General features: G+C 38.6%; 1 protein-coding gene across 1 annotated transcript in view; it reads left to right on the top strand.

Moving 5' to 3' along the window:
• FGD5 (FYVE, RhoGEF and PH domain containing 5) overlaps positions 1–23,143 on the top strand; it is a 182,727-nt gene that overhangs the window by 85,394 nt on the left and 74,190 nt on the right. The window contains exon 3 of the mRNA XM_083353847.1: positions 3,530–3,659. Within this exon, the coding sequence (XP_083209973.1) occupies positions 3,530–3,659 (130 nt within the window). The remainder of the gene's footprint in view (positions 1–3,529; positions 3,660–23,143) is intronic.

Below are 23,143 nucleotides of genomic sequence, written 5' to 3'. Positions count from 1 at the left end.
CAGATGGGAACACCCCCGCTGCCGACCGCAGCCTCCTAGGAGAGGTCCGGAGACACCAGGGCAGCAGAAACCGGCAGGCCGAAGAAGCCGAACCCAGCAACACCGCGGGAGACAAACAGGCGAGGGAAAGGCGACACGCAGATGGAACAGGCAAACAGCAAAACTGCCTCCTTATTTGCCTCATAATTCAGCTTCGTGGATTAACAATCCACATCCCCTACCCAGCGGGCCCAAAAAGACCCCTGAGGGACTCCAAAGGGACGCCCAACAGCCGGAGCTCACGGAGCTCAGCCCGACACGTCCGCCATCTTCAAAAGCCGGAAATATTCATGGAGCTTCTCTGATACTGCCTAACCTTTGCAGCATTTGAGGTTAACTAGTGATGAGATAGTTGAGTCTTTGAGAAACAATGGAACATTTCCTTTTTGTTGAAGGATAACATAAATAGTTAAACCAAGTCAATGAGACAAGAATTTGACTATTTTTCATCCTAAAGCTATTTGACTGGAAGCATCTAATAAGGGAGTGGGGTGGGGGAAGACCCATAAAAGTGATGAGTTGCGTTCTGCAGTGCTTCAGGGAATTATAATAGCTTGCATTTACATAGTTGTCTTTTATGCTTGCTATGAAAATGTGCCACAAGTTTCTTCCCTGAGCAGTTGCTGTTCATTTTAAAGCCATTACAGCCTCATCATGTACACCAGATATTATTAACAATTGTTATGAGCTACTATCTGAGGCATTGTATGATTACAGTAGACTAAGGCCTGCTTTGAATGAAATTTTAAAAATTAGCTGCGTGTTCTACTAAGCCAGCTTTCTTACATGCAAAAAGAATAAGAAAGTTAAGGTCTCATTTAGTCAATCATTTTGGGTGATAAATATGCTATGGTTTTGGATTTTGGGTCCATGTTGACATGATCATAACTTAGTCTCCAGAATGTTTCTGAACATATTAAAATATGAAAGACCATACCAGGCATTCCCTAATTTTTAAAGATACCATACATAACACTGAAAATTTGCGGGATACCAAAAAGCCTGGACAAATCCATTTATTGTGCAGTAAGGGATTGGCATCTGCTTGGATTGGCCGGAATTGGACTAACCAAGGGATCAGTCTTTACTGATTCTGTAATTGCAGGAGGAGTTAGGGTTAGCATACATAATCAAAACAAAGTTCTAAGAGCCAACATGGAAGCCTAAATATTAGGATAGAAAAGTCCACTTGGTTTATAGAGTTATTGTTATTATTGTTATATTCACAAAAATGTGAAATCACAGTGGCCAGTTCTTTAGCTGGTGTTGGTTTTCATATACATCAAGGTCTTCCTAAAAACCTATAATATGTCAGCATAGTGTATGTGCAGATCCAAATAGTGTTGCCCTTTGTAAATGGCAAATGGTAATTTTGTCAATGTGCAGGTTTATAAGTGCTGTCCAAGATTTTTTTATATTACAACCCAATGTGCCGATATCCACTGGAATCACCCTGCCAGCTTATGACATCACCTTTCAACTTCAGTTTGTTTTTTGTGATCTTCCCAGTCCTTTGGTATCCTTTGATATTGCCTCATGCATTATCCACACTTTCTTTTTTTAGGCTACAGTTAAATCTAGTGTGTTGTGAGCCAAAGCTATATCAGTTTGTATTCAAATCCAACAAGTTAATGGGCATGTCTGACTGTTTTTTCAACTATATGTTCTCATCAATTTTTCATTACTGACATATTGGTCACCCAGTCACCCAGATGTTTAGAGTGTATTTGGCATTTTATTCACCTATTGAGTCCTTCCCAAGGACTTGGGATAGGCAGATGGCTGATGTTTGAAGATGTTAAATGTATAGCAAAATATAAGTGTTACAAGTAAAACTAGCTTTTGCAATTGACTGATGGTTATTTTGTCAATGCCTATGTTGTTCAAGTGGTGCTCCAGTTGTTTTGAGATTACACCCAAGGCATCTATTTCTATTGGTACTATCTTTGCTTTCTTTTGATACATTATTATTGTGGTTGGTTGCACAGTCAGCCAGATGTTTGTATTATTATTCCAGAAGAGTGTTTGTAAAGTCAATGAAACCATTCCAATATTATTTTAGATACAAGAATAAATTCACATCCAAGCTCTTAGAATACATTGAAAATTCAGTTAAGTTTAGCTCAATGCAGTGAAATGAATAACTTGCAATATCTATATTTAATCTCCAATAAACCAGCCAAATTACTGAGTGAGCCTAACTATCTTTAGAACATTTTAGGCCATTAGGAATTGGATTGAAAATAACACTACCAAAATTTTAATTCAAGCCTTTATACAAATCTGTGGTTCATAGGCAACTGAAATATTGTAAATGGGTAATGATATCATATTTGAATGCGGGTATAACAGATATAAAAGAAAGTTCAGAAAAGTGTAACCAGAATGATCAGTGGACTCAGAAACCTGCCTTACAAATAAGAAGCTTTGGGACTATAATTTAAGAAAAAGTAACAGGAGGGCTAATTGATGTATATAAAATCAAGCTTGGAATGGAGAAAATGGATAGGGATTTATATCCCCCTTCTTTCTAGAACATGGTTCATATAAAGAAAATTACTGGAAGATTACAGGAAAAGGATATTTAAAAGAGACAGCATACAGTTAACACATCATTCAATTAATTAATTATATTTATATGCTTTCCAGCTTCCAGCAACTCCTAGTATAATGATAGTGATGATGACTTCTATGATTGAATCAATTAATGAGACACAGATCTATAAAAAGTTATTAATCTTGAAACTGTTAGGGGCAGTTAACCTCCGATTACTAGTTGTAGGGGAAGAATGGCTGGAGAGTCTATAACTTGCTTGAAGGCATCCTTAGGGTTATCTGTTTACAGTATCTAATCTGAGAAACAATTGTGAACTATGGGCCTTGATCTATCCCACAAGTCTGTTATTATGTACTTTGTTATAACTTAGTGGTAACAAAAATTATTTGTAGGTAGGAGTGTCTATGAAGAGAAGTGTCAATAGCATCAAGAAATCAGATGGGAGCGACCAATTGAAGCCCCACTCCTTTTTAATGTGCGTCATGTACAAGTAAAAAGTATCACACAATATAATTTTGATACTGTTGAAATACCTGTATATCCTTCTGTTTGCCTGCATAAGAAATACATACTGTATAAGGGTAGCTGTTCATCAAGATAAACCATCACTGGTTCTATTTGATTTCCTTTATGATTGGCCCTACCACTCTAGACATTCATTGCCCAATGTCCAATGACCTTTTCTGAACAAGATTTTAGAAGGGACCGTGCAATCTTTTCTCATGTCTTTTCTGTTATAGTCCCTACCCTATGGAGTCCCTCCTCCCTCTCCTATTTGACTTCTTAACAAGTACAAAAGGAGCTTCACAAGAATTAACAGATTATAAGGCATCAGAAAATCTTCATCTAATAATAGGGTAAAGTTTCACTCCTGTTCATATTGTCCAGTGGGTGTTCATAACAGGGTTTTGTTTTTTGTTTTTCTTTTCACAGTGCTTATACAGAGCCTTACAAGGTGTGCCCCATCTCCGTAATTCCTATTGAAGATGTCACATCTGACGAGGAACAGAAAAGTTCAGAAGATGAAGACAGCAATCAAGGAGATTCCAATCTCATCCAGAAGGTAAAAAAAATACATTTTTTTCTTTTGGAACACATTTTGTGACAATAAAGTACTATAAACCCTAGGAAATTGTTAGGATATTTACTAGATTTTTCTGGTGGGGTGACTCAACCAGTTCTCTAGTATGCCGTGCTTCTCAGTTACTGATGGGTTCAGGAGTGGTTTTAGTGGAAGAGTGCAGTCAGAAACATGACATTTTAGAACAGAGAAGAGAGAATCATAGTGCTGGAAGGGGCCTCAGCATCTTCTAGTCCAACTCAAGGCAGGAGACCTTCCATATAAGACAGCACACCCTATTGAGGTCTCAATTCAGTTAAAGTAATTCAGTCTGTGAAAGTGCTGATAGAAACTGGCAAAATGGGTTGCTATTCTCCCTATAAAATGGAACAGATATTAATGAAAGGTCTTGTTCCACTTTCTAGTAGTATATGACATAATAGGAAAAGGAGAGGAAGGGAGGGGGAATACCTGAAAAAGGGCAACTTAGCAACTTAGTGCTCTTGTTTAAGTTGCCTGTTTTCCTTTCCTTTCCTTTCAGCTGCTTGTCCTCATGTGCACATCTATTTTTTATTTTATTTTTTCTATTCTGTACTTGAAAGACTTATTTTTAAAATGGAGATTAGAAAACTTTCAACAACGAGTCTTTTCCTTGCCAGTTATAATGTTCTTTGTGTAAAATGTCTGTAGTAATAATAAAAGAATAATTTATTAAACTTGTATGCCACCTCACTTTCGATTAGGGCAACTTAAAATAATAATCAAACAAAATTGTTAAATCTTGTTAAGATACCCTCATAATGTGACCTCAGTGATTTGTTTGTTTGCCCCATCTTTCACCAGATTGTTTTGCAATTTGCATACGTACAAAACTGTCATACGAAACATCACTTTTTGCAGTAACACCTTAATTTTTGTTGTTGTTAAAATAGTTTATAAAACTGTCCATCTTATGACAGTGACTCTCTATGCAAAGATTAAAAACAACAAGAACAGCTAATAATCCATGATGCTCAAGGCAAACCGATACATTCCAATCGTGAAACCACATCAGAAGCAGTTTGCTTAGCCTCCTGGCTCATTTCTTCAACAATCATTTGAAAAATGGCTCTGAAAAAAATAACCTTATGACCAGTGGTGGGATTCAAATGTGTGTACAAATATCCACATTCTCTATGTGGATGCCACTTCCGGAAGTCCATTCTGGACCTGGGCAACAAAAATTAGCTATCGGTTCTGCTGAAGTGGTGCAAACCAGCTGAATCCCACCACTGCTTATGACCATTAAACTATTATGAACTTTGCAGTGTTCCTCAGTCACATAATCACCATTACAGTCAATATATGTTGTTCTATGCCTGACCTTTACCCCAGGAATTTCATGAGAGTAAGATGTTTGATTCTCTTTACATTAAAAGCAAAGCTATCCTACCACCAGCCCAGGTCTGAGAGCTATACGCGTGCTGCACAAACAGCTTACAGTACTCTCTTGAAACCTTTCTCTCCAATCTCTCTTCTCTGTAAGGGAGAAAACAAGCAATTTCTGTAGGCAGTCTCAGGTTTGGCTGACCCTTCCCCATAAGAGTCTACTGTACTTAGGAGAATACTGTAAACATTACTTAAGAGACTACTGTAAACTGTTTGTGTGGTTTGTCTGTAGCTCCCAGGCTCCCGTCTGCAGCACAATTGCATTGCTTTCAATGTGTACAAGACAGAAAACAACACTCAAGATTTCAAAGGGTGGGGAGTTGTTAGGAGGCAAACAAAATCAGAGTGAGACTGAGTAATCTTGTCTCTTTCCAGGTGAAAAGCATAGTAACAATCATATGGTTTTCCACTTAATGACAGCTTTGCTTAGTGGTGGAGTTGCCGGTCCCAGTTAGGGTTGTTAGACATGGACTGCATCTAGTTCCAGCCTAAAGACTGTAGTTGTTGAGAAATTCCTACTGTTGTACCATGTTTCTTATAGTGTAGTACATAGTACAGACTCATTGGAGAAGAGCCTAATGCTAGGAAAGATTGAGGGCAAGAGAAGAATGGGACAACAGAGGATGAGGTGGCTGGATGGAGTCACTGAAGCAGTAGATGTGAGCTTAAATGGACTCCAGAAGATGGTAGAGGACAGGAAAGCCTGGAGGAACATTGTCCATGGGGTCGCTATGGGTCGGACACGACTTCGCAGCTAACAACAACACATAGTACAACTTTGTTTCAGCAGAGGAAGAAATATATATTATTGACATATAATCCAATTTGTATTCTCCTGATCTAAGTTGAATTTTAGTTTGCTACAGACTGGAAAATTTAATCTAAACTCTCAACATTACTCAATATTTGCAATATTGACAATAATTATTCAGTATTTCCAATATTGTCAACATTAAGTTTAGACAATTTTTGCAATCTTTTATAATCCCTAATATTAAGGTCAAAAAGGGAAATTTAAGTTAGATGCTCATGATTCAGTAATGTTAAGAAAAGTCTGGTTCTTTTTATACATGTATGTTGTACAGTGATGATACATATCAAAAAGAGATTCATAAGGTAGGCAAATTTTGAAGCCAAGAGGTCTTTGACAAATTATTTAGATTACAATGTTCTCAAAAGTAAAAGAAATATCTCCAAATATTATTAAGATTATAATATATGCATGGAAATATTTTTTAAAATGCTGGACATTTTCCAGCTTGGCATAAACAGTATTGTCCAATAAGTGATAGAAATTAAGTTGATGTTTATTTTTTTATTATTTCTTGTTGTCTCTTGACCACAGTAGTAAAATTTGACAGTTTTCCACTGACATTTTTCCATTGATCACTTACATTTCTTCTGAGTTTCTGTAATGAACTGGAATTAAATGTCAGTCCAGCGTGTGGTCCTCAATGGAACCGCATCTACATGGAAGGAAGTGTGTAGTGGGGTGCCCCAGGGCTCTGTTCTGGGCCCAGTGCTCTTCAATATCTTCATTAATGATTTGGATGAGGGGATAGATGGGGAACTCATCAAATTTGCAGACGACACCAAGCTGGCAGGAATAGCCAATACTCCAGAAGATAGGCTTAAGATACAGAAGGATCTGGACAGACTCGAACACTGGGCACTATCTAACAAAATGAAATTCAATGGTGAAAAAAGTAAGGTTCTACATTTAGGCAGGAAAAATCAAATGCATAGGTATAGTATAGGTGGTACCTTGCTCAATAGTAGTAACTGTGAGAGGGATCTCGGAGTCTTAGTAGACAATCACTTCAATATGAGCCAGCAGTGTGCTGCAGCTGCCAAAAAAGCCAACACAGTGCTAGGCTGCATTAACAGAGGGATAGAATCAAGATCAAGTGAAGTACTAATACCACTTTACAATGCTTTGGTAAGGCCACACCTGGAATACTGCATCCAGTTTTGGTCACCACGATGTAAAAAAGATGTCGAGACTCTAGAAAGGGTACAGAGAAGAGCAACCAAGATGATTAGGGGGCTGGAGGCTAAAACATATAGGGAACGGTTGCTGGAATTGGGTATGTGTAGTCTAATGAAGAGAAGGGTGAGGGGTGACATGATAGCAGTGTTCCAATATCTCAGGGGCTACCACAAAGAAGAGGGAGTCAAGCTATTCTCCAAAGCACCTGAAAGCAGGACAAGAAGCAATGGATGGAAACTAGTCAAGGAGAGAAGCAACCTAGAACTAAGGAGAAACTTCCTGACAGTTAGAACAATTAACCAGTGGAACAACCTGCCTCCAGAGGTGGTGAATGCTCCAACCCTGGAGGTTTTTAAGAAGAGACTGGACAGCCATTTGCCTGAAATGGTATAAGGTTTCCTGCCTGAGCAGGGGGTTGGACTAGATGACCTCCAAGGTCCCTTCCAACTTTTTTTATTATTATTATTATTATTATTATTATTATTATTATTATTATTATTATTATTATTATTATTATTATTATTATTATTATTATTATTTTACTGAAATCATTTAATGACTCTGTAGCACTTGCCCAAACTGGTCTATATTAGGATGATTTATTTTAAAACGTTCATAAAAAAGAAGTTCTAGTTTTTGTGAGAACTGTACTGTCTTTATTTAAAAAAAACATGTTTGACTGATGAAACACAAGTCAACTCTATCATTTTCTTGTAGAAAAATCCTTACAATTAGATATAGTTAGTCATTGTAAGCATATTTTGGTGTCCTATTATTAAGAATTGGAAGACATAGTAGATTTAACTGCTGAAAATAGTACCAAGAATTGGAAATGAGCTAATCTGAAAATAGTCTTGGGCTGGTCTAGAAACAAGTGTAACATTGATTTTCTGGTTTAATTGTTGGGCTTGTTCAAATACATCTTTTGTCTATTAGATAAAAGTCAGCCTGAATACAGGAATGAGAGCAGCAACTAGTGGAAATATTTTCAATTTAATCAGAAAATGTGGTTTTTAAAAAGCAGCACTGAGTTCTGATAAACGCATGCACCAGTCCTTGCAGTTTTCTTGGCAAGATTTTGTAAATGGTTTGCCATTGGCTTCTTCCTAGGGCTGAGATAGGGTGACTGGCCCCAAGTAATCCACCTGAATGGGAACTAGGTGGGACTAGAATTTGCAATCTTCCAGTTTTTAATCTGATGCTTAAATCACTTCACCATACTGGCTAATTTACACTGTGAACAAGAAGCAACTCTTTGCTGAAAAATGTTTGGTTTTCAGTTATGCTGAATATTATGCTAGGTTTTCATTATGAAGAAATTCTGTCCTAACAGAATATATAATCTTATAAATCTTGAATAAGTATCAGGTTGCTGGATTGTTCCTCAAATATTTAAAGAGACCTTATGTGTTCCTTAGACAGTGACGTGGCTTCTTTTTCTCCTATCAATCCTTCTCTTAAACCTAATCATCCTTAGCCAAATAATTACATTTCATATCTATCTTTTGAGTTTTTGTTTCATGAAAATCTTAGCAGGACTATGGAACCCGTGCAAGTACATTTATTGCTCTGGGACATATATTAATAAGCGCAGCATAGCATCTGTGGTATTTACAACCCAATCAAATGTCAGACACCAGTAGATACTGTTATTCTGAAAAGTCATATTAGCATTAAATGAACCATTTCTTACTAAGAATGCTGCTGTTAAGTTCATTTTAAAAAATGGGTCACTCCATCCCAAGCTATTAAGGAACACAAATTGATTTCTGTAAATAAAACAGTTTGCAGCAGAATCCAATTAATACAGTTCCTCTGCTAATTGAATGTACTATTACCAATTTTAGTTCTTCCTACTTCTGCTACTGTTCAGGTTCCTTAAAACCAAAATCTGACTATTATATGCACTGAGCCCTGGCGGTGCAGTGATTAGAATGCAGCACTGTAGGTTAATTCTGCGGACTGCCGGCTGCCAGCAGTTCGGCTGTTCAATCCTCACCGGTTCAAGGTTGACTCAGCCTTCCACCCATTTGAGGTGGGTAAAATGAGGACTCAGATTGTTGGGGGCAATAGGCTGACTCTGTAAACCACTTAGAGAGGGCTGTGAAACACTGTGAAGCGGTATATAAGTCTAAGTGCTATTGCTATTTCTGCATCTGGAAAGGAGCACACATTTAAAAGTGGAGGTTATCTTTCACAGCAGGAATTGTTGTATAAGTATACAATGAAAAATAGTTATTTTTAAAAAGAACTTCTTGCCTGCAAATCCCTTCCCTCTGTCTTAGATCAAAGGACAGCCCAGGGGTCACTATGGCCAAAGAGCTTTAACTACACTTACCCAAAAGAGTTATAACACTGCTGCTTGGAAACACACACCCTTTGGAAGCACAGAGAAACTGCATTTAATACAAAAGTCATATAAAAGTAGTCGGAGGGAGAATATGTCAGAATATAAATGGAGGGCAAACTCTCAAAACTCATTGGCCTAATGTGAGTTACTTTAAAGTTTAACTTATTGCAACATTCTCCAGTCAAAGAAAGAAGTACTCCCACACTATTATGTACTGTTATTTAACTGGCAGCTTCCTGGAGATGATGATGATGATGATGATGATGATGATGATGATGATGATGATGATGATGATAATGATGATGATACAACAATATTAGAAAAATCATTTATCTTCAGGGTGTTTCCCTCACCAGAAGTCACATTGATTTCTCCTTTTTCATTTTATTTTATTTATAATTCAGAAGTTAACTATGCATTAAAAATAGTGGCATATGGCATTGGGTTAGAGAACTCCCAGCTAAGTATTTTTAAATTTCTATGATGCTCCTCAGAGAGTGAGGTGCCCTTCACTTAGCTAAAATTTCACCTCTAGTTTACCTTGCTTGAACTACCTAAGGCATACTGGGACCATCCTTCACATGTGTGTCTCGTGTATATATTGTTTGACTGCTTACCGTGGAGGTAACCTTGACTTTCATGACAACAGAACTGCATACTGGAAGAAAATGGCAGATGGCAGATGGCGAAAGAGGACATACCTCTTCCCTTCCTTTCCCCTTAAATCTGCATTAAATTACAATTGTAGGTAAGGGGGATATTTTACATACATTATTTTGCTTTGTATTCATACATATTTTCAAGGAAGAAAACAGTTACATAGATGGAATATCACAAATCAGCCATCTCCTATGGGTACATCTTCAAGGGCATTAAAAAATCAGTCTAGTAGGCAAAATCACTATATTATCCTCTATTTATCAGTCTGTCTTATTGTATGGTGCTATGTATCAGATCTCTGTTGCGGCTTGATAGCTTGCTGTTAATTGTTTATTTCCTTCCCTGCTAAAACATTTGGATATACTTGTTATGTGGAACATTTGTAAGCAATCATAGTCACAACATATAGAATAGCTAACACTCTGCATTTCTTTCTTGAAGTGGTAACAATACAGATGGCTTTCTGTAGTCATATACTTATTATCTATGTTTTAATATATCCACAGTGGCTGAACAAATAGTTGCTGTAGTGAGCTTTCAATTGTGGAGAAGGAAACTATTAATTGAGAAGTTTATTCTTCCTCCCTTAACCATCAACTGTCCAATGTATTTGTTCCTCTTTTTCTTTGCTTGGATGTGGCACATCATGTAAGGTCATTCACAAGACTCAGTATGGTTTCCTTAAGGCCACCAACCTTCAGAGTGGCTCACTCAGCTGATAATGAAAGAAGTTCCCTCTTGGTGCCCTATGGTTCATATTAGTTATCTGCACAGCTTGTTCAGAAGTTGGAAGGTCTTGCTACCTATAGCTTCTTTCAATGACTGCATGATACTTATGGTAGGGATTGATTCTCACTCCGTTAAAGCCTCGAATCACAGCTTTGGTGACAGTGATTGGTGCTACTTCTGAAAGCAGTAGGAGTACCACATGAGTATTTTCCCTGAAATTGTGTGTTTCCCCTTAAGGTTTTCTGTGCCATAATTCGGAGGGGGGGGTGTTTTACCCTCAAAACAAAAACATCCTCTTTTTTCCTTTGGCCAGGCCTGTTCCTTCTTGGTTGCAAGAAAATTTCACATCTATGCTAACAATTGGTTTAGATGCAAATCTAGAATTGGTCTTTGATTCTCTATAGAAACACCCCCCTTTTTTTTTTACTGGAAGCTCCATGTTGAAGCAGACATGTTTGATGTTCAGATTTCCCAATATTGAAACAAGATATATGAAGACTAGTTTTTATGATGAATTTTGTGGACGGTTGAAAGAAATTAACAGTATTATGGAGTATTCTCTGAAAGCAAGAGTTCATACATTTGCTTATACCTTTGCACCCAATTCTGTCCATCCTCTTTTGTATGAAAAGAGGCAGAACATGTGACTAAATGAGCATCACATGTGAACATGCAGCAAGATTTTTGCAGTAAACATTAAACTGGATTAATGTGTTACAAGAAACAGTGCTAATGTTTCTAAATTCAGGTTACGGATACTTAAATATTATAATATAAATACTGAAATTATAATTTTATACATTAGGGAGAATCCTGTTTGCCACTTACTCTAGATACAGAAATAAGAGAGTATCGTTCATTATTTTTAATTACTACCTAGAGTTTTAGTGCAAAAATTAATGTGACCTGTGGAATAAGAAGCAGAAATTTCTTTTGTATATCTACTTAGCTTAATTATTCTTTAAAGGGTGATCCATTGATGCTAAAATAAAAAATAAGGAAAGAAAAAATTACAGTTTATATTTCTTAATGTTCTACCATACTACAACTATCATCTATAACTGGAAGAAATTTCTTTCCAAATTGAAGGATTCAGTGAAAGCAATTTATATATTGGAAGTTGCACTGAACTTTACATTCTATTTAGACTCTTTTGAGTCTTTCTGACAAGCAACATCAATGGGGAAGCCAGATTCACTTAACCACCGTGTTACTAATTTAACAAATGCAGTAATTCACTTAACAAACTGTGGCAAGAACATTTGTAAAATGGGGCAAAATTCACTTAACACCTGTCTCAATTAGCAATAGAAATTTTGGACCCAACTGTGGTCGTAAGTCAAGGACTAGCTATATAATGCATATTAATATTCAGCCGATTGATTCACAATTTGCACTGAAGAAGTATGTTTTAAATTCAAACAAAAAACAACCCAATCTAAGGAGGATGCCCTAAAAGCTATTCCAGTATTCTGAAGACCATTTCCCCTCTCTGTGTAAATGGAACATATGTGTTATAGAGCTTCATCGTAAGATCTTGAAATCATCAAATAACCAGGATTGTTAAAGTCTCTACAATGGGGCACTGCTGACAGCTTATTTGCTTGGCTGGCTTTAAACCTGGAAAAGCTTTACAGTGAAATGACTATGCACCAAATATTTAAAAATAAAACCTAGGACAAGTATTCTATATTCCAGAATGCCTCCAATGTAGCTTTTTTATTTCTAGGAGGGAAAACACCACCCTACATTTCAGGAAATGAGAAGACCTTGGTATAGAAGTGGTTTAACATGCATAGATACTGTACTTGGTATCTGGGTTATCACTGGGAGTGAGACATAGCTCCACTCCACCCCAGTGAGGTGCCAGAAAGCTATGGCAATGGGGGACGGGGTGGTGAATAATCACAGAATGCAGAACAAGCCTGTCTGCAAATAAAGGAAATAGCAGGCTAGGCCACAAAGAACCGAGCAACAACAGCCTCACTTTTGCAGTTTGTCAAATTGTCTTTACTGTTCCTTATCTTTCAATTGGGTGGGATTGGTTTCCAGGCTCCATTAATCATTCTGTTTTGCAAACCTTTGACCTTCATATAATGAAGCAAGTACACAGTCTTTTTAAAAAAAAAAAGACTTTAAACATATGCTATATTTTTGTGGGAGTGAATGTCCTTCTAAGGAAGAGACAAAATTAGAAACTTTTTTTCCCACCAGAGGTTTAGTGTAATTAATTAGATCCTCCCACCCCAGCAAATGATGTGGTCTCTCCCTCCAAGATGGGGGAAAGTGTCAGAATTTCCAGAATGCAATTTTAACTTGGAAAAAATATTGCTCATACATTTTAGGAATTTCTTTGCTTCAGATTGGTGGGCAGTTTATTATATGTTTTAAATAGGAACAATACAATGGTGAAACAAACAATACAGAATACAGTAATTTTGAGAAGCAGACTAATTCTCTTACTTTCCTTTATGATTACAGTACATTGTTTAGCTCTTGATTTGTACAGACTTGTTTGAGATTGGCAACCATATCAATTGGATAGATCAGGGGTGTCAAACTCAATTTCATTGAGGGCCGTATCAGCATTGCGGTTGCCCCCAGGAGGCTGGGTGGGTGTGTCGTGGGTGGGCGTGGCCTACTGGGTGGGCGTGGCTAAAGTGCGTATGGCCTACTGGGTGGGCATGGCCAGCTCTACATCGTTCGCATCAAGGGTGCCTATGTGGGCCTGGGCAGGAGTGGGACAGATCTGAGGGTCTCTGGGCCAGGGCCAAGGCAGTGGGGGCCGTTCCCTCACTGGTTCCAGGATGGCTTCGCGGGCCACATGAAACCACTTCGCGGGCCGGATCTGGCCCCCGGGCCTTGTGTTTGACATGTCTGGGATAGATAGATAGATAGATAGATAGATAGATAGATAGATAGATAGATAGATAGATAGATAGATAGATATTGAAGTCAGTGCAAATGAAAGTAAATCCAATCAATATTGCCGCTTTCTTTGCAGGATAGATTTGTGTTAATAAAATATATTATATTTTAGAGACAGAAGGGGATTAGACTTAGTTTTGAAACTGAAAAATGTTCCAAAGCCAACAATGGGTTCAGTTAATGACAATGGGATTTGCTTAATGACCACAGCATTTACTTAGCAACCACTGTGTTCACTGCAAAAAAAAAAGTTTGTAAAATGAAGTCAGTTATTTGATGACCCATTTTATGACACTCATATGCTTAGCACCATAATTGATTTGCTCCATTATGGTCATAAGTCAAGGATACTTATAGTACAAGTATTTATAGTACTTATTGTATTTATAGTACTCAACCCTCATCTCTTTGCCCACCATGGGTTCTCCAGAGCCAGTGTTATATCTGTATTAGGCCACTTCCAGTCAGAGAATAAATGTAAGTTTACTTGTAAAAATGCTTTTGCTGCTTGGGTTAGAAAAGCAAAAGCTCTGTTCCAACTCAGGATCCTAGTACCTAGGGCACCTGAGTCAGAAAATTGTTTCCTGGCAGTAAAACTACAACAATAAAATTTTAAATCACCAACAGCTTGCTGTCTTTTCATGACATTAATTCAGCTACCCAAAGCAACCACTTCACTCTTCTCTGAGCAAAAAGTTTATGGTTGGTGTTATTCATTTACTATATCAGAGCCAGAAGATTTTAAAGATATTAATTCTTTTCCATACGATTCAGCAACAATACAGTATTTTATTCCTGGAATAATGTTACTTAACTTCAATGTGCAATTCAGATTCTTAGTAAGATTCTTATGCTAATGTTGCAAGCTTTCATTAGCATGACCTAGTAAGTCCCTAGTGCACGTTACAACCGAATCCTTGCCCCAAGCAGTTTTCAGGAGTGTCTGTATCCATGTATGTGTCAAGAAATCAATATGGCATCTTCACTGTGTAGCCTCATCCTTTTTGTTCACATACCGATGTCATGTGCTTATACAAAGACTTTGTATGGTTTTGGCCACCATTTTGGCTTTCTTGAACCTTCCAGTGGGAAATCCCTGGCTTTAGCAAGCAGGAGTGGATCCTTAGGGTAGTAAGTTGGAGATCTCAAATCACTTCTCCTGGAACTATTTAAATCTTCACAGCCTAGTTCCAATTCCTGCCCTAGGATAATATGATTATTTGTCTTCCAAGGGGGCACCTCACTTAGTTACACCTCCCAACCTCCATGTGTGTGAGAGAGAGAACTCCCTGTTGCCTTTCTGAGGGGAAAAAATTTGAGTAAAAATATTGAAATAATTGTTATAGCACCATCACCTGGCACAGAGAACATCAAGACATGTAACCTTAGATAACAGACTTTCTCTTTCCCCTACCTACACTCTGTGGCTTGGGAGATAGAACGATCTCCTTAGAGATAAAGAAAAGTCAAATCAAATTTTACGTCTGTGACTCTATCTCTATTGTCTGTTATACAAACAATATTGATTTTAAGCAGACAGACCAAAGAAGTTACATTTATTATTATTATTATTATTATTATTATTATTATTATTATTATTATTATTATTATTAATTTTATTTATATACTGCCCTTCTCCCAGAGGACTCAGGGCGGTGTATTTAACATAGCTTTATGCTGCCCAGAGTCCATTGGAGCTGGGAGACTTATAAATTCAAATAAATAATTGCATAACAATAAATAATAGCTTTATTATTTATTTATTTTTAAAAAACCAATCTGAATGTTATTCTTGGAGCTCCCCCAGCCTCAGAAGGTAATTCCATCTAATTGGCAGTGGCAAGGGACGTCAAAAAAAGCCCATATGACAATTATAACTATGTGTTCGAAGTTCCACTCATTATTTTTTTGCAGGCACAGCAATTCTTTCTTATCTTTTAAAAGAACAAACCTTTTTTTCTAGAAAGAGAGGAACTGAGGGATCCTCTCAGTACAGGTGCTAAAGCCTATGATCAGAGAAAAAGCATGTCTGGCATCTAAACGGGCAGTTGGGCTGCAATATTGTGAATGCTGCCTTTCTATTCACCGTATGAATTTTTGGGCATGAGTTTAGTGAGGTTATTTTATAGCTAAAATACTAAACTGATAAGAAGATATACAAACACTTTTATCTCGGTTCTTGAATAATTTGGTAACCATTGTCGTTATGGCATTTCCTGTGGTTTGTAGTTGTGATATGCATGTGGATGAAATTGGTTTTTTTTTAATAGTCTTTGTTTCCTCCAATAAATCTTTTCTCTGATAAATCCAGTATTTTGACAGGGTATCTTTTCTAATACTGAGAACTGATGTTTAATGAATTACAGGCCTCTAGACTGTTGAGTTTTTTATTATATGTTTACATTTTTTTAATATAATTGTTGCAATTTACCACATTTTGAATTATTTTACAGATAGTTTTTGATCACCATAGAGCCAGTTGTTAAGTGAATTTAGTCCCATTTTACAATCTTTCTTCCCACAGTTGTTAAGTGAATCACTGAAGTTGTTAAATTAGTAACACAGTTGTTAGGTGAATCTGGCTTCCCTATTGACTTTGCTTGTCAGAAGGCCGCAAAAGGTGATTACATGCCCTGGGACACCTCAACTGTCATAAATGTGAGTCGGTTGCCAAGCATCTGAATCTTGATCACATGACCATGGGGATGTTACAACAGTTGTAATTGTGAAAAACAGTCATGAGTCACTTTTTTCAGTGCTGTTGAAACTTTGAGCGGTCACTAAATGAACTGTTGTAAGTCGAGGACTATCTGTATTTGCTTGTTTCGTGTATTAGAGAGTGTTTGTGATTTAGACATGGGGAAAAAATATCCTTCATCCTGATTGTGTCAACTCTCTCTTGCTACCACAAAGTGAATCTGAGAAGGAAGAATGCAAAACATTTGCTCCTGGGCTAAAGAGTATCTGGCAGCAGCTATTATTAAAATAAGTGGCAGGTTCAGCATTAGGACCTTGATAGTTGAAGAGTCTGTGCCACCTACATCTCTCTTTTCCCAGAAAACTGTCTCTGGACACTGTCGTCATTCCCAGAGTTCATTTCCTGGTTAAACAAACAGCCATTAAACAACATAAGACGGGCAACGCCTAGAGACACTGTCTCAGAACTCCCTAGACAGGCCACGTGGTTCAGGGGTCCCAGTGTTTTGACTTTTGCCTGAAGACAAATTAATCACCAATAGAATTACTAACTGTGACAAACTGTATACAAGAAAAGAGAGTGAACCTCAGGCAGCATGAAATATGCTTCATTTCTTGGCAGCTGTAGGCCAAGCCCATCAGTAGAGGACGTGCAGAGTGGCCAGTGTTGCTACCTCTTGCATCTCATGGTTCGGCTAATGAACTTCCTCTGTGCCCATGTATAAGTATGTGTTATCTCTGTATATATACATATACATTCTGATTTGGAAAGATTTAAACCATAATAATAGGTTAGTCCTATTGAAATGTTTCAGAAGCTCTGTTTATTTTTTTATTTGATACATGATTCCTGACACCATATGGTAGGCACTGACAACTTTTTCTTATTCAGGATCATGGGAAAATTAAATTACATTTCATAAGAGATCACAAAAAGCAAAATTATTATGAGTAATTGAAGCCCCATTTTCTTCATGCAAATTCTACTAATATATATTGTCAAACACTCAGTGAATGCTAACATTTAATTGTGATTCCTCAGATTTTAAGAAGTCAAAAGAAATATATTTTTTCTGTCATTTATCTCTGGTAAAATTCTTTTTTCACTTCCACTGCTTAATAATTAAATGCCATAGTAAAAAATAATATAAACAATGGTTTGTTTAAAATCTTTTAGACATTTATCAGAATATGTATTTTATGGCTTATCAGGGACCATAGGATTGTATATAAAAATGTACAATTGTTCAGACAGATTTACTTTTCTTTTCTCCTTCTTACAGAAAAGTAACTGGTTTACTTACAGTAACTGGCACATTTAAATTAACTGTATTGTTTTATTCCCCTTCATGGATTACTGCCTTCTCGTGGTGAAGGGGCTTGTGTAATTCAATGAAGCTATGAGCTATGCCGTGCAGGGCCACCCAAGACGGACAGGTCATAGCAGAGAGTTCTGACAAAACGTGATCCACTGGAGAAGGAAATGGCAACCCACTCCAGTGTCTTTGCCATGAAAACCCCATGGACAGTACCAAAAGGCAAAAAGATATGACACTGGAAGATGAGCCCCTCAGGTTGGAAGGTGTCCAATATGGATGGCAAAGAACAGGCTCCAACTGAATCTGGCCAGGACCGAGTGGCTTTACGTACCAGCATCTCGTGTAGTCCAGGATGTTCCATCTTTGATTATGGGGGGAGAGGTGTTACCTCCCGTTGATAGGGCGCGCAACTTAGGCGTCCTCCTGGATGCACGACTCAGTTTAGAAGATCATATAGGAGTCGTGGCCAGGGGGGCATTTGCCCAGGTTCGCCTGGTGCACCAGTTGCGCCCCTATCTAGACCGAGATGCTTTACGTACAGTCACTCATGTGCTTGTTACCTCCCGTGTTGATTACTGCAATGCTCTCTACATGGGGCTGCCCTTGAAGACCACCCAGAGACTTCAGCTGGTGCAGAATGCAGCTGCGTGGGTTGTGATGGGAGCATCCCGATACTCCCATATTACACCCCTCCTGCGTGAGCTGCATTGGTAACTGGTTGCTCTCCGGGTGAGATTCAAGGTGCTGGTTCTTACCTTTAAAGCCCTACATGGCTTAGGCCCAGGATACTTGCAGGACCGTCTGCTCCCAGGAATGACTTCCCATCGCCCTTTGCGCTCACACAGAGAGGGCCTCCTCAGGGCGCCGTTGGCCAGACAATGTTGGCTGGCGACCCCCAGAGGGAGGGCCTTCTCTGTGGGGGCACCTGCCCTGTGGAATCAGCTTCCCCTGGAGCTCCGGATGACCCCAGACCTCTGGTCCTTTCGTCGTGACCTTAAGACATTTCTTTTCCAACAGGCCGACCTGGACTGATGATAATGGGATTTTTAATCTGGTTTTAAGGTTTTATTAATTGGGGCTATAGATATAGTTTAATTTTAATTTTAATATTTGTATTCTCTTATATGTTATTGTTGTTAGCTGCCCTCAGTCCTTTGGGAGATAGGGCGGCATATAAATCCCAATAACTAAATAAATAAATAAATTCCAAGTCAGTGCCAAAGAATATTCAAACTATGGCACTATTGCACTCATTTCACATGCTAGTAAAGTTATGCTTAAAATCCTACAAGCTAGACTCCAGCAGTATGTGGATCGAGAACTACCAGAAGTACAGGCAGGATTTCAAAGAGCCGGAGGAACTAGAGATCAAATTGCCAACATACGCTGGATCATGGAGAAAGTTAGAGAGTTCCAGAAAAACATCTACTTCTGCTTCATTGACTATGCTAAAGCCTTTGATTGTGTGGATCATAACAAACTGTGGCAAGTCCTTAAAGAGATGGGTGTACCAGACCATCTTATTTGTCTCTTGAGAAACCTATATGCGGGCCAAGAAGCAACAGTGAGAACTGGACACGGAACCACTGATTGGTTCAAAATTGGGAAAGGAGTCCGGCAAGGCTGTATACTGTCGCCCTGCCTATTTAACTTATATGCAGAGCACATCATGAGAAAGGCAGGGCTAGATGAATCAAAGGTTGGAATTAAGATTGCCGGGAGAAATATCAACAACCTAAGATATAAAGATGATACCACTCTAATGGCAAAAAGTGAAGAGGAACTAAAGAGCCTCTTGTTGCAGGTGAAGAAGGAGAGTGCAAAAGTTGGGTTGAAACTTAACATTAAGAAAACCAAGATCATGGCATCTGGCCCTCTCAATTCCTGGCAAATAGATGGGGAAGAAACGAAGGTAGTGACAGATTTTATTTTCCTGGGCTCCAGGATCACCGCAGACAGGGACTGCAGCCAAGAAATTAAAAGACGCTTGCTCCTGGGGGGGAAAGCAATGGCAAATCTAGACAGCACAATAAAAAGCAGAGACATCACCCTGCCAACAAAAGTACGTATAGTCAAGACAATGGTCTTCCCAGTTGCAATGTATGGCTGTGAAAGTTGGACCATAAGAAACACTGAGCGCCAGAGAATTGAGGCTTTTGAACTATGGTGCCGGAGAAGACTCCTGTGAGTCCCTTGGACTGCAAGGTGACCAAACCAGTCAGTCCTAGAGGAGATCAACCATGACTGCTCTTTAGAAGGCCAGATCCTGAAGTTGAAACTCAAATACTTTGGCCACCTAATGAGAAGAAAGGACTCATTGGAGAAGAGCCTAATGCTGGGAAAGGTTGAGGGCAAGAGAAGAAGGGGATGACAGAGAATGAGGTGGCTGGATGGAGTCACTGAAGCAGTAGGCGTGAGCTTGAATGGACTCCAGGGGATGGTAGAGGACAGGAAGGCCTGGAGGAACATTGTCCATGGGGTTGCGATGGGTCAGATATAACTTCACAACAACAACAAAAATTGTTTTACTAGATTATTTGTAAGTTTTTCAATGTGGAGATTTTCAGTGCTATGACTGCAATTTGATCTTTAGGAATTAATTCTTAACATTCTTGGAAAGATAAAAACCAAAAGTGGTATGATAGTTTATTGGTCCTTTATTATTTATACTTAGTCATAAGTATAGGAAAACAGATGATCATCTAATTTTCATATGACTACAGCAAAAAAATAACTGACAAATCTTTTACATTCTGTAAGCTGACAGATTCCAAAAGTAATACACAACAATAACTTTACAATTATTTGCAAGGAAATATCTAAGTTTAAGGTTAGGCTTAATAATTTAAATAGGAGGAACTGTGTTTGATAGTGGCCTGATTCTTCAGTTAATGAATAATATTGAGATGGTAATTCAATTCGAAAGAAGTTCTATTAATATACTAGACTACTTGCCTTCACTGCCGTCTGATTTGCTTCTGTAATGGATTAAGTCTGATCAGTAAAGCACTTAATGGCTTGAAATTCCAAAACCTAAAAAAAATTGTCATCATCATTTTAGCCATTGTCTATCCACTGTCTACCCATTGTCTATCCCCTTCATGGATTACTGCCTTGTCGTGGCGAAGGGGCTTGCGTAATTCAATGAAGCTATGAGCTATGCCGTGCAGGACCACCCAAGACGGACAGGTCATAGCAGAGAGTTCTGACAAAACGTGATCCACTGGAGAAGGAAATGGCAACCCACTCCAGTATCTTTGCCATGAAAACCCTATGGACAGTACCAAAAGGCAAAACGATATGACGCTGGAAGATGAGCCCCTCAGGTCGGAAGGCGTCCAATATGCTACTGGGGAAGAGCAGAGGGCTAGTACTAGTAGCGCCAGAAAGAATGAAGTGACTGGGCCAAAGCCGAAAGGACGCTCAGCTGTGGATGTGTCTGGTGGTGAAAGGAAAGTCCAATGCTGTAAAGATTTTTTCTCCATAGGAACCTGGAATGTAAGATCCATGAATCAAGGAAAACTGGACGTGGTCAAACAAGAGATGACAAGACTGAACATTGACATCTTAGGTATCAGTGAACTAAAATGGACAGGAATGGGTGAATTTAATTCAGATGACCATCAGGTATACTATTGTGGGCAAGAATCCTTCAGAAGAAATGGAGTAGCCTTCATAGTCAATAAAAGAGTAGGAAAAGCAATACTGGGATACAATCCTCAAAATGACAGAATGATCTCAGTTCGAATCCAAGGCAAACCATTCAATATCACAGTAGTCCAGGTCTATGCCCCAACCACCAGTGCTGAAGAGGATGAAATTGACCAGTTCTATGAAGCACTACAGCACCTTATAGAACTAACACCAAAAAATGATGTTCTTATCATCATGGGGGATTGGAATGCTAAAGTAGGAAGCCAAAAGATAACTGGAATAACAGGCAAGTTTGGCCTTGGAGTGCAAAATGAAGCAGGGCACAGGTTGATAGAATTCTGTCAAGAGAATACGATGGTCATAGCAAACACTCTTTTTCAACAACCCAAGAGACGGCTCTACACATGGACATCACCAGATGGTCAACACAGAAATCAGATTGACTATATGCTCTGCAGCCAAAGATGGAGAAGCTCTATACAGTCAGTAAAAACAAGACCAGGAGCTGACTGTGGCTCAGACCATGAGCTTCTCCTTGCAAAGTTTAGGCTTAAACTGAAGAAAGTAGGGAAAAGCACTAGGCCACTCAGGTATGAATTAAATCATATCCCTGTTGAATATACAGTAGAGGTGACAAATAGATTTAAGGAATTAGATCTGATAGACAGAGTGCCTGAAGAACTATGGACAGAGGTTCACGACATTGTACAACAGGTAGCAACCAAAACCATCCCAAAGAAAAAGAAATGCAAGAAAGCAAAATGGCTGTCTGAGGAAGCTTTGCAAATAGCTGAGGAAAGGAGGGAAGCGAAAGGCAAGGGAGAAAAAGAAAGATACACCCAATTGAATGCAGAATTCCAGAGAATAGCTAGAAGAGATAAGAATGCCTTCTTAAATGAACAGTGCAAAGAAATAGAAGAAAACAATAGAATAGGGAGGACCAGAGATCTTTTCAAGAAAATTGGAGAAATGAAGGGAACGTTTAATGCAAAAATGGGCATGATAAAGGACCAAAATGGCAGGGACCTAACAGAGGCAGAAGAGATTAAGAAGAGGTGGCAAAATTACACAGAAGAACTATACAAGAATGAGCTTAACGTCCCTGATAATCACAATGAGGTAGTCACTGACCTCGAGCCAGACATCCTAGAATGTGAAGTGAAATGGGCCTTAGAAAAGCTGAGCAACAACAAAGCTAGTGGAAGTGACAGTATTCCAGCTGAGCTATTCAAAATCTTAAAAGACAATGCAGTAAAAGTGCTACACTCAATTTGCCAGCAAATTTGGAAAACTCAACAATGGCCACAGGATTGGAAAAGATCAGTTTACATTCCAATTCCAAAGAAAGGCAGTGCCAAAGAATGTTCAAACTATCGCACCATTGCACTCATTTCTCATGCTAGTAAAGTCATGCTTAAAATCCTACAAGCTAGACTTCAGCAGTATGTGGATCGAGAACTACCAGAAGTACAGGCAGGATTTCGAAGAGGCAGAGGAACTTGAGATCAAATAGCCAACATACGCTGGATCATGGAGAAAGCTAGGGAGTTCCAGAAAAACATCTACTTCTGCTTCATTGACTATGCTAAAGCCTTTGATTGTGTGGATCATAACAAACTGTGGCAAGTTCTTAAAGAGATGGGAGTACCAGACCATCTTATTTGTCTCTTGAGAAACCTATATGCGGGTCAAGAAGCAACAGTGAGAACTGGACACGGAACCACTGATTGGT

The sequence above is a fragment of the Vipera ursinii genome, assembly GCF_947247035.1.
Source record: "Vipera ursinii genome assembly, chromosome: 2".
NCBI lineage: Eukaryota > Metazoa > Chordata > Lepidosauria > Squamata > Viperidae > Vipera > Vipera ursinii.
This window is presented reverse-complemented; position numbering and strand designations above follow the sequence as displayed.